General features: G+C 50.5%; 1 protein-coding gene across 4 annotated transcripts in view; it reads right to left on the bottom strand.

Annotated features, from left to right (window-relative positions):
* Positions 1 to 12,364, bottom strand: part of JADE1 (jade family PHD finger 1) — a 64,736-nt gene that overhangs the window by 18,804 nt on the left and 33,568 nt on the right. For 3 of the 4 annotated variants that reach the window (XM_045287381.1, XM_045287382.1, XM_045287380.1), the window contains exons 3-7: positions 12,139 to 12,224; positions 9,004 to 9,161; positions 6,710 to 6,900; positions 3,237 to 3,448; positions 442 to 609 (exon numbers count right to left, since the gene is read on the bottom strand). In XM_045287381.1, coding sequence (XP_045143316.1) covers positions 442 to 609; positions 3,237 to 3,448; positions 6,710 to 6,900; positions 9,004 to 9,161; positions 12,139 to 12,224 — 815 coding nt within the window. The remainder of the gene's footprint in view (positions 1 to 441; positions 610 to 3,236; positions 3,449 to 6,709; positions 6,901 to 9,003; positions 9,162 to 12,138; positions 12,225 to 12,364) is intronic. The other variant, XM_045287383.1, reaches the window with a different exon arrangement.

Raw genomic sequence — 12,364 nt, 5'->3', positions numbered from 1 at the left:
TGCGATTTGAAAGGTTGAAGCTAAGCAAGAGAATTTAAATTCAAAAAAAAAATCACAGGCATGCGCCTAGAGCCATGGTTCCTAACCACAGTGGGGCCACCTGTAGGGCCCACCAAGCCCAGGGCTGGATTTCCAGCAGTTCCTTAGGGTTCAATCTGCTCCTGGGGTGGGTCACCAAGGGGAAGGTCAGTGGGGTCGGTACTTAAGTGAAGGAGAACACCACCAACCTAGACTCGAGCCCACAGCTGTTCCCGTTACCATGTCCACCAATGGACAAGTGCATTCCCCGAGATGAAAGTGGGCTTGAGACTCAGGGGAAAGGGGAAGGACAGAGGCGACAATAAAAAGATTGCTTTTTACTTGGTGGCTATAATGCTGCCCAGTTATGAATCGTTCCCCGACCCCACCCAATCTATTCAGACTAGTGAGACCCAGACCTACCTCGGGGATCCACAGAGCGCAGCTGACGTGGACCCATTTGGTCCCACTGCGGGTCGGCTTCATTGCTCCCCCTTTCTTGGGACACAGCAAGCACTTGGGCTGCACCCCCAGGGCACAGGTCCGGCACAGCCAGCTACCCTCCGGCACCTTGAGGATTCCATAACAGGCCTGTGACACCGAAGCACACCGCCAAGGAAATGGAGAAGAAACATGATTTCTTGTTCCACTGCAACCAGGTACTTGAAAATACCAAGAATTCTAACACAACCACTAGAGTAGAGGTAGCCCCACATCCATTCACCTGGCCCCTTCAGAAAGATGCCAGGCAGGGCACACCCAGGATGGGTGTGAGACATAGTGTGCAAAATCTGCACACACCATACATACTTATTGTAGCTGAGGACAATCCTAACAATGGGTTCCTGGGTGATGTAATCAGTTGGCACTTTGCACCCACACAGAGGCACCTCAGAAGAAAGGTCTGGCAATCCACTGCCAAATGACCACAGTCATTGAAAACCCTATGGAACGCAGTTCTACCCTGACACACAAGGGGTCACCAGGAGCCAGAAGCGGCTCATTGGCAGCTGGTTTGGTTTGGGGATTCTAGAAAACTCTGGGAAAGAAAGGGCCTACCAAAAAACTCTGCTCTGATGTGTTGCTACACAAACCCACCTACTGCAAGTATCAAATAGTGAGCAGTAAACCTCAACACTGTACAAGGCACAACGGGGGAGGAAGCTAGTACTTACTCCCTTACTTTACTGGTGGGGGCTGGTTTGAACACCCGCAGTGGGGGAGGGGGAAGTACGAAGCATTTGAGAAAACTCTCCCAAAGCGACTAGGCAGGTGGACATGGAAACAATGTGTGGAACATCTTTACCCTACCCACCCGCAGGCCAAACAAACTCTCCCAGCTAGATCACGCTCCCCATGTGCAGCCGAGGCTCTCTAGACAAAGGGAGGAAAACTGCCTATAACTGGTACTGAAAACCAAGTCCGTTTCACACATAAGGGCAAAATCACACAAGGCAGCTAAAAGTGCTGTTATAACTCATGTAGTTCAGATGGTTCACACAAAGAAAAAGGCCCATGTTAAAGAAATGAAGTGAAGCAACAGAGCCACGATGGGACAGGAGTGCGTTCAGACCCTTTTAAGAGCCAAACTGCTCGGACCATTATCCTTATGAACTGGAGGTCAGGAAGTCGAGTCGCAGGAACACGGCTCCAATTCTCCAGACGGGGTAAAAAGAAACAAGCACATGTGAAGGCCCAGGACGCAGAGAGGCAGCCACAGGCCTGAGAGTCCCTGGAGGGAAACAGCCCTGAGACTGGAGCTTAGGAGGCTACGCTAGTGTCAGTGTACACCCACTGGGTTTACTGGAAAATAAAAACGTCAATGGAGTTAAATGATACAATAAAGCTTTCAAGTAGGAAAGGCAGCTATACACTGTCTAAATCAAGCATTCTGGCAAACAGGATCTGAAAAGACGTTTTCTTAAAAACTGGAAAAGGTGCTCTGAGGTCATTAAAAAGATTCACTAAAGTATGCCATGAAGGATCTTCCAAAAGAAAAATGAAGTTAGCATTACAAAATGGAAACACCATGCTATCATGACAGAAAGGCCAGGAGGCAGAGGTCCTGGGTGCCACCCCTGCCCGTCCCCCACATCATCTGCACCCTGCCACCACATATAGCAGGCATTTTTTAATGGTGTTTATAGCAAAGTCTCTTGCTTCACACAAAAATGTTCACAACAAAATACGGGGAGACAAAAAAAAATAATGTAAGAAAAGACTGAGAAGTTTCAACCAAGTGAATAGGAGACATACAATGACCACAAACGGCATCAACGGTAGTCCCACTGTTCACAACTGTGGCACCCCAGAAACACTGAGGGCACTCTCCAACTACGGAAGCTCAGACGGTCTGAAAACTCAGAGCTACAAAAAGAGTTCCCCAACATGACCTATGCAGGACCTCACGGCCTCAAGCCTCCCTCTGAAGATGGGCTGGGACAAGGGCCGAGCTGGGAAAGTCCTCGGTCAGAGGAAAGCACAAGAAGCAGACATGATTAGAAGGAATGATTATTGGCCATGGGGCACATCTGATTCTTCTTCTGGAGAAGTCACCCAAGCAGCTATCCAGACGGGTCGCTCTTCAAATGTTCTTTAAAAATCCCAGAGTAGGGGACGGGGGTGGGGTGGGGGCGCAGTGAAAAAAAAAAAAAAATCCCAGGGTCAACAGGTAAACTCATCCAAAGGGCCTTTTAAATCACAAGGGCGTATAGGGCCTGTGTCCCCATACAAATCAGAATAACTTCATTATCCCATTAAAAAATAAAAGCATTTGAGAGAGACTGACCGAGATTGTCCCAGCTTTTAAATCATCCAGGCCCTAGCCTCACTGAAGGCTAAGGATTTGCCTTTCTGCGGACAGCTTGAAGGGCAGGAAATGGCCTTCAGTCCAGTGTTCTTACCACCAACATTCAGGTGTCCAGGCAGGAGGAGTGGGCTTGGGTGTTCAGTAAGCCTGACTTCGTTAATAAAGCACTCAATGAAGGAGGAAGACTCCACAGAGGCTCTTAGTGTTGACTGCAGTGAACGTAGCAAGAAATACTTTAAACATGTAAACACCTACTGGGGAGGGGAGAGAGATTTTTGTCTAAGGGGAGCATGTCTTTAAACCACCGATAGTAATGAGACAGAAAATCCTGCGGAGAGAAAATCCTGAGCCTCCCTACTGGAAAACGGGCTCGCGTCCCGACGGCCTCTGGGCTGGGCTCCCCACATACCTGGTGCACGCAGATGTTGCATTTGTCGCAGAACACCATCTCGTTGCCGTCCTCACCGTCAGGCGACTGGCAGACATCGCAGACAACATCTTCGTCATACTCAATCCCCAGCCCTTCTTCCGTCTCGATAGCGTGGTTCATATTGTCGTAGCACCGCTGTTCAAATTCTTCCAGAACCCTTTCCATGGTGTATTCATCCAGCTCAGGCATTCCTAGGGTAAGATGCCACAAAACTGCTTTCAATAGACCTACACTAGTAGTATTACACTAAGTGTTACCATTCGTTGCTGTTGAATCCGCTCCAGCTCATGACGAGTGGTGTACTTATATTTAAAAATAATTTTACAATATGTAGATAGTATTAGGTATCAATTCATCCCAGCCACTCAGACCCATTCAAGGAATGATCTTTAATCAAAAGGCAGAAGTTTGTTCCTTAAGGTCAGGCCCTGACGGTCTGGGGACAGCAGAGCAAAAGATAATCCCCACACAGCTCCGTTATAAAGCGCAGAGAGTGCTGTCACGTCACCTCACTCTAGTTATTACATAATAATACACGTGACTTCAAAACCAGGATTACATATATAGTTTGGGTGGGTTTTTTCCTATAAAAATCATTCTTTTCACTGTGCTTTAAAAACACTGCTCCGAATTCACTCTGAGCCCTCCGATGTCATTATCTGGTTCATCCTGCCTCGCTCTTGGAATTCTAGAGCTGAAATGTACTGAAATGTCTAAATCGCAGGAGACAGTTCAGTGTGAATCAAATAAAATATATTCTTAATGCAAGAATGATCAAACTAAATCTTAAGTGGTTAGTATGGTTACAGTAAGCAAGTGTAAGACTTTTGTAGTCCCTCCATTTGCAGATATTTTCCAAGTTCCCTACCATGAAAGTACTTGTGCAGAGGGAAAGAAAATAAAATTATTTTAAAATGTTCAAATGGCAAGAACAGAAATGCCTTTAGATAGAGTAAATAATAACGTACATGCATTATCATAAATTTTGAAAACTATCACATTAACCTCACAATTTTAAAAATTAAACCACATTAGGGCCGATACTGTGTAGAGTCCAAAACACATATTCGAAACCGCCATCTACCATCTAAACCCTATTGTAATTCTCATTCTAGATTGTGAGACCAGGTACCTCTCAACCCAATTCCTCTAATGGTTTTGTGAACACTGCTGTCTTTGAAAGTATAAAACCATGCCCCATTTTTTAGCTAGAATTTCAGAACAATTAATAGGCAAGAGAAAAGCTGTTAAGCATGGTTTCTTCCCCCAAAGTACTCAGCAATATCTTCAAATCTGATGAGTTAGCCCATTCACAAATGCCAAGTGTCTCTGACTATATCCTCTGACTTAGCACAGGACACCTAGAGCCAATCAAGTGCATCACACTGATCTTTGGAACACTGCTTACGAAGTAAAACTCTATAACCTATGAAGATGAAAACTAGTATCCAGTTCCCCAAGAGAGCCCTGCACACTTCTGAACAGATTCTACAAACCCATCTCCTGGCCCTACTAATTTTCGGGTCACTAATACCTAGAGCCCTGGTGATATAGTAGTTATGTGCTGGGCTGCTAACACAGGGAGGCTGGAGCCCTGGAAGCCCACAGCAGCAGTTCACCCTGCCCCTATGCGTTGGAATGGACTCGTTTGGTTTTGAGTCTCTAGAAGCAAGGACTGTGACAGAAGGGAAATGAACTTTCAGTCTGTTAAGCCAGCGTGACCCAACTAGTAGAAGACAGCAACAATGGGCTCCGTCCACTCAGGGTCATGATCATCCCTCCACTTGTCAACGAGCAGCATGGCAAGGCAATAGTAAAGCATCCGTTAGGTGACAGGCCCTGAGCTAGAACCCATGTACGGTACCAAGGAAGGGCACAAGCCTTTCTCTTTGGGGCTGAAACCTACCCCTACAAGCTTTAAGGAAGTGTCTACTAGATGGAGCAATGCTAAACCAAGAGGTCAGTGGTTTGAACCATCCGTCAGCGGCTCTGTGGAAGAAAGACCAGCTGATCTGCTTCTGCCCAGACTGCAGCTAGGATGCAGTACCCTGCTGTCATGAGGATGAACTGCCGAGGTAATACATTACAATAACAGGTTATAAAGAGTCCATGAGTGGTCCAAATGGCTAATGGACTTCAGAAGCTAGAGATTTGAGTTGAGACGGCGGCAGCACCAAAGGCTTGGCTATCTACTTGTGGCAAACAAGTCACTGGAAACCCCACGGAGCACAGTTCTACTCTGATATACACAGGACTACATCGAGCTGGAGTCTACTCAAGGGCAATGGGCTTTGTCAGATTGCAAAGAGGAGCGGAGCTACCCACCCTGCCCTGCCCTGGGCCCACAGCAGGGGGTCACAAAGCCAACCAATCCTCAATGTCTTTTTTCTGGACCAGTCTCATGCACGGAGCCCAGACGTCACCTCACCGTGTTTCTCATTATCAAAGTAGCCCTTGGCACTTCGACATGGCCTGCAAGATGAGACCCACATGCTATCCTGGTCTCCACACAGCAAGAGGCAAGCAGCCGAAGCCCAGAAACCCCAGCTTCTACGTTTACAAAGATGCATCACTTACAGCGTACTCAGCTAAGCGAGAGCCTCCTTGAAGGCAAGCGAAGACAGACATAAGCAGGGTAAGGGTGGGCACTCCAGGGCTGGGACAGGACTTAAGGAAAAGCTCGGAGAAAACACAAGTAATGAGCTTGAAAAGGGGGGAGCTCAAAATGTTTTGAGAATGATGATGGCAACAAATGTACAAATGGGCTTGACACAACGGATGGATGGATTGTGATAAGAGTTGTATGAGCCCCCAATAAAATGATTTAAAAAAATAAAAGAGTGAGCTCAGCTAGAATAGAGTTCATTGTGAGAGGTGGCAGGCCACAGCTCAAGAAGGGAATCTGCGTGGCATCAGAGAAAAAGCAAAACAAAACGTGAGTCCAGGAAAATGGTGGCACAGACCTTTCTGTGACCTGCAGGAGAATCACTTCATTTCTCTGGCTGGCAATTCCTCAAGGTCAACGATTGAGGGGTTAAATCTGAGCAGGAATGGTGACACCCATGGTTTACGAGTCGTGCTTCAATCCCAGGCCAGTGGAAACCAAGGTTAGTCTATCTTCACACATCTGCACCTTCTAAAAAGCTCATCTCTAAAAAACAGCCCGTTCTGGGACTAACTGAAGCTCCGATAGAGCTGGTTCCACCTACCAGTGATAGACTTCTCTTACTCATCCACACTCCTACAGAGGTCCCTAGGTGTCACAATTGTTTGCGAAAGGTCGGTGGCTCAAACCTGACCGGAGGCGCCAAAGAAGAAAGATTATAGCCAAGAAAACCCCTAGAGCATGGAGCTACACTGTAATGCAGCCAAGTTGCCTGGGGATGGCAATGTGTTTGGTGTCATTCACGTAAATCTAAAATGTTAAGTTAATAAAAAAAGGAGTCTCTCACCCATCTCCTTAAATTCTTCATTGGTCAGTTCCAGCCACGCGGCGTCCATGTCATTGAGGTCGTAACGACACACGCCGTCAGCCAGTGCTCGGATGTCCACGTAGCCCAGCTCCGGAGGCTCGGATCCCGATGAGACGATGTAGTTCTTGGGCCTGATGAACATGAGGGACTTCTCTTCAGACACAACCCTACTTCACAAGAACACAAGGCAGCCAGGTTACCCTTTCTGCCACATAAAAGGAAGTTTGTGAGAAGGTCCCAGCTGCAGTTGCCTCCCCAGCCCTCAAAATCCCACGTAGTCAGCAAAAGCCACCATTGGGGTGGAGCCCAGGTTAATAAAAAAAAGCATAGGTTTAAAGCCTTAGGATCACAGCGAATAAAACTGTAACTAGAAGTAGTTCAAAGTCCCTACAATAGAAACAGACAGAAGTAAAAACACTGCAAACATCTATGAAGCCAGCTGCTTCTGCCTCTGGGTTTCCCAGGATGCCGGCGTGCCCCGCATTCTCTATGGCAGCAGTTGCTGCACCTGCTGGCACTCCAGAAAATACTGACCCCCCAGTGCCCAGGGCTACCCATTAAGTCACTTTCCATTAGTCAGGCCCGCCTGTCCCTGCTGGAGGCCGTCAGAACCAGATGGCTGCAACACCGGGCTCTGGAGAGTACACCCAAGGAGGCAAAGGCAGCCAGAGCCACCAGCAGGGGCATTCTCAGGAAGGCGCTGGGGGTGTGGGAAGAACCGGCCAGCAGTGATGCAGAAAGGATGGGGGAGGAAGGAGAGCAGGCAGGGCTTGACCATGGCAGAGAAATCTAAGAATCGGTCCCAGCCCAGTAGGGGATTCTCCTAAGGAAAAGGCAGAGCCAGGAAGAGGAGCACACGTGGCAGGGGCTACGGCAGGTGCTCTTCCCAAGTGACCGCGCGTTCCCCGAGCCTGCGCACACGGGCCCACTCAAAATCAATGGCAGCAACGAAGCCCTTCAGCTCCTTCTCAACTCAGCCTGGAGCCCTCAGCTAAATGTCCAGAACCAGAGGCCCAAAGGCCCACAAAGTTCCTCCTCACCTCTGTGTTTGCAATCTGCTTTCATAGTAACAAGTTGCCAAAGAATGTGTCCGTATTCTATCATCACTCTTAGGATAACAAATCGCACAAAGAATGTGCCCAAGCATTTCTATCACCCTTAGGATAACACAGCGGGCTGTATCGCCACTATCCCGGGATGACCAGTGGAACCGGTTTCTCTCAGGAGATCCAGAGCAAGACTTCAGCTGGAAACGTCCAACACTTGTGTTAGCTCTTGTGTTCTTTTCCCTGGACTTCTAATTGAAATTGAACAATTTAACAAGAAATTTCTGCAATGGGGCCACCACTCAGATGCAGATGCCAATGTAAACACACGTTGTTTATCTTGCGGTGTCCAGAGAAAAAGCCCACTTTCCTGACTGGATTACTACCCTATAGAAGCCAGCCAGGGGCTCTGATTGGTCATTGCTGGACTGTAGTGACCTGTGGACAGCTTGCTCCATTGAACAGAGTCCTCACAGCAAAATGACAACCATCAGAATTGAGCCGCTCAAGTGGGGGTGAGAGGGAGGAGAAGCAAATGCAGGCCGTGCTCGGCAACGGAGAGGCTGCTTCCCAGGGCGGACAGCGGCAGCCCGGCAGCCACACCACCAGGTGCAGGCGGCCTGCGTGCGGAGGAGCAGCTACAGCAGCAGGCTGAGGGAGACTGGGGGGACCCCACTCTCAGACTCTTCATGCAATAGGTACCTTGTAAGCCAACAGAGGGGGAGCATCGCAAAATTTGAAAGGCCATCCGTAAGAAAATCCACTGAATAGTTTCCTCTAGAAGCCCCCCGCCCACCTTCCCCTATCCTGGTGGGCCTCCTCACACCTGTGGTTCCCCAAAAGGTAGAGGCAATCGATGGGGTCTGATCCCAGACCCTGCGCCCCCAGTCGAGTCCCCCTCAGAAGGACAGGCCAGCAGGAGGACACACATAGGGTCCAAGAGTGAGCAGCAGTGTGGACGCCCCCATGAACCTCCCCTCTCCCAGACTGTCTGGGAAAGTGCCCTCTTCACTGAAGAGTAGGCCTTCCCCAAATGGCTGGGAAGTGACGTGCAGAGGTCCCCAGGCGTGCACCTCCCGCCCTTAAAGATCTCAGAGGATTGTATGGCTAACTCAAAAGTGGCTTCTTCTCAGGGCATGGTTTATCTCCCCCGGCTACCCAGGGAAGCAGAGCAAGGGGGAGGGGGGGAGGCAGGGGCAGCACTGCTCCCCTCTAGCGAGTTTCTACCTGGCCACAGGCTGCGGGATGGTCCCGGGGCTCACTGGCACCTGGACCCCTTTCTCCCACTCCTGCCTCCAGGGGTCTGCCAGCACATAGTACTCATCTGGGTTCAGCTGGTAGGAGTCATGCAGCTTCATAGCGGTGATCAGGTCTGTCCTAAACACCTGGAGAGGGAAAGAAAGGGACACTGGCATTGATATTTGCCTTCCTCCTCAAGAGCACAAGCCGCAGCAGGGGGCCACAGAGCTGCTGCGACCCACCCTGACCTCACGCCGCTCCGGGGCAGCTGCCCAGCGAGCCCACTGCCGCCAAGTGCCACCACAGAGCCCACCTACTTCGAGTCCTTCTCGACCGCCCAAGACCGCTCACGTCCCCAGTAGGGCTGCTGACGATACCAACCTGACCGGCCGCAGAGGGAGCCATGTCTGCTCACTCGAGAAAGGAGTAAGAACCAGACTTCGCCAACCGTACACCCGCTTCAAACCCACACGGCCGGGGCCCAGTGTGGCACCCTCCCTAATCTACTCAGTGCCACTTACTCTTACTTGGGCTCACCCTCGGGGCACGGGGCCCCACGACCAAGCGCTGGCCGGGTCAAGGTCCCGTGCGGGCCAGCTAGGGCCAGGCAGAGACAGTGAGTGTCCTGGAGAACATTCTGGGAGAGAAGCATCAACAGAAAGCTAGAGGGCCGAGCTGGCGGCCAGGCCCACGCCGACCACCTGTGTGTACACTGCCCCCAGCCTAGCTTGGAGTCAGAGAGGAGATGAGCTAGGAGACGATCACCCCGCTCTTCCCAGCCGGCCCACATCACACCGATCCACAACACTCAGGCGCAGCCCTCTGCTCGGAGTGCGACTCCACCCCCCAGCCGAGGCCCAAAGAAGAAAGCCACAGGGCAGGCAGCCCTCCACGGGGAACAATGCCAGAGCCCTGGGCGGCTGCGGGCGAGCACAGCCCCATCCCAGCCGGCTACCCGCCGCCTCCCCCACAGCCTGGCCTCAGCCCACTCCTGTCTGAGGGCGACCCGAGGAAGCACTGACCTTGGCATCCGCACCCGCCCGAAGTTGTGTTTGGCACTGAGCGAGCCTGCATCTGTAAGCCACACTCTGTGTTTGCACAAGTCACAATGCTGAACTCTCTCTTCCCGGGACAGGGAGTTCTTTCTTGTGCTGCTGAGCACAGGCCACATTCTGTGCCTGCTAATGGGTCCATATTTGTTTTTCCTGGTGGCTTTTCAGGGTGGCCATCACTGTAATAAACCTCACCATAATGAAGTCTGAGGCAGTCTCTGAATAAAAAAGCCGTTTCTCCAGCCTGCCATCTCCGGCACCGCCTGTTCCACAGCACGCCACTCCACGGCTCCAAAAGCCAGGCGACAAGCGAGCGCCAGGCCAACCACCTTCCACAAAACCAGGAGCGAGACCAGGCTCCCCGCAGCAGGCGCCCACTTTACTCAGCCATCCCTGCCCTGCCTCAACCAACAACAGCTAGTGGAACCTGGAAGTCATAGGTCGACAGGTAAAAAGATCATTCCACCAAACCTTAAAAGTGAAAATGAAAATGGAATAAAGGAGCTTGCTAAAGAAGGACAATCAAACTGAACCAGAGAGATGAGAAAAGGCAGGCCAGCCCTCTTCAACACCCCCCCACCCCCGCCCCAGACCGGCCCTAATCCTTTAGTCAAAGACTCAGAGGAATGATTCGTCATGAATTCTAACAAATGCCCTCAAGTAGACCTAAGCTCCCGAGCCCATGGGCAGCCTCCAACATCAGTGCTTCAGGTATAAAGTACTCTGAACTTGGGGCTGAACTAAGACACGTCAGGGTGAGGCCAATGAGCCATCTGGGTGGCTAGGCTCATTCTTGCTGCCGGAGGCCCTGCAAGGGTGCCTCCGACTCCACTGGTGGGTGCTGCAGTTGGGCCCACAGAGCAGCAGCTCTTCTCAGAGAGCGCGGTCCTGCTGCCCTGAACGCTCAGGAGTGCAGTGTGGACATGCTATTGGGCAGGCAACCCCGGGACTTACAGAAGAGTTATTTTTTTAAAGAGCAGCAGAGGATTCCAGTGGTAGAGAAAAGGAAGCATCAAAAGTTTGAACGGACAAAAGACCAGGACCAAATCCGGGTGGCAAGAATGGCCACCTTCCCAGGATCATCTGATCTAATGCTGATGTGTCTCCTGGAGGGTTTCCTGTAACTCTAAATGGTGTAAGTGGTCTCCTCGCGAAGGCTGCTAGTCCACACTTAACTGCTCGTCCCCCAACACAGCAAACCCCGTGCCCCACTGCGGTCTGTGAGCCATGGACGCCCTGGCCCGGCCCCAGCACAAGAGGAGCCTGTCTTTGAAGGCACCCTGTTTCGTGGCAGCACAAACATGCGCTGCTTCCGAGAAAGCCTTCATTCCCCTACCCTGCTTCTGGAAGAATGCAACCAACTCAAAAGCCTTTTCTTCACTGACTTCAACCCTCAGAGCCCTGCAAAGGTATTCTGAGAACGCAAACTTCGGCATCAGTCAACAAAAGGCCAGCAGAGAGATGTACTTAAAACAATGTAGGGAAAGGAGGAGGGAGATAGGGAAATGAATAACAGCAACAAAATGTAGGCGAACAGGGAGGTGTGTGTGGGGGGAGGGGGACGTAAGATGATAAATAAATTGGGAAAGGAGGAGAGCCTTAAGCATAATCCCCAAAACAAAACTCCCAGAACATCAGGTTGTTCCAAATAAGTCCCAAATACATGGCTAAAACTAACTTGAGGCTGGCAGTGACCGGCAGCAGCCGAACTCGCTGATCTCCTGGCCAGAGGAAAAGTTGTTGGGAGCCAGCAAAGATGAAACAGAAAAGGAGAAAAGAATATAATTAATAATAGCTAACATTTACTGAGCACTTTTTATATGCCAGCAATTAGCCACGTGCTTTGTGTGTATTAACCTATAGATATTAGCCCACTTAATCCTCACAAGAATCCTAGGAGGTCAGCCCCTGCTTTACTCCCATCTCACACAGATTTGGAAGCTGAGGCAGCGAGAGGCTCAAGATCTTGCCCCAAAGTGCAAAGACAGACATCAACCAGTCAGATGAGTGTGCCGTTCGTGTGTGTATGCAGGCACGTATGCGGCGTGCAGTTGTACAGCTCAGGAAATACCTCTGAAGGCTTTCGGTCTTCATGGCGGGAGCACGAGCTGCTCCTGTGCTGGGGTCTGGAACTCTGGGACCAAGTAGTTGACAGACCTACAGAGACAAAGACCCAACAGGAACAATTAAACACCACACAGGCCATGGGGTCTTGCTTCGGTCTTACCAACATTCCCAGAGGCCCATCTCACCGGCATAGTGCTTGATGGCATGAACCTTCTGACAGGAGTCCTCTA

Source organism: Echinops telfairi, unplaced genomic scaffold (assembly GCF_000313985.2).
Source record: "Echinops telfairi isolate 266 unplaced genomic scaffold, ASM31398v2 ScPeMD7_14;HRSCAF=57, whole genome shotgun sequence".
NCBI classification, from domain to species: Eukaryota; Metazoa; Chordata; class Mammalia; order Afrosoricida; family Tenrecidae; genus Echinops; species Echinops telfairi.
This window is presented reverse-complemented; position numbering and strand designations above follow the sequence as displayed.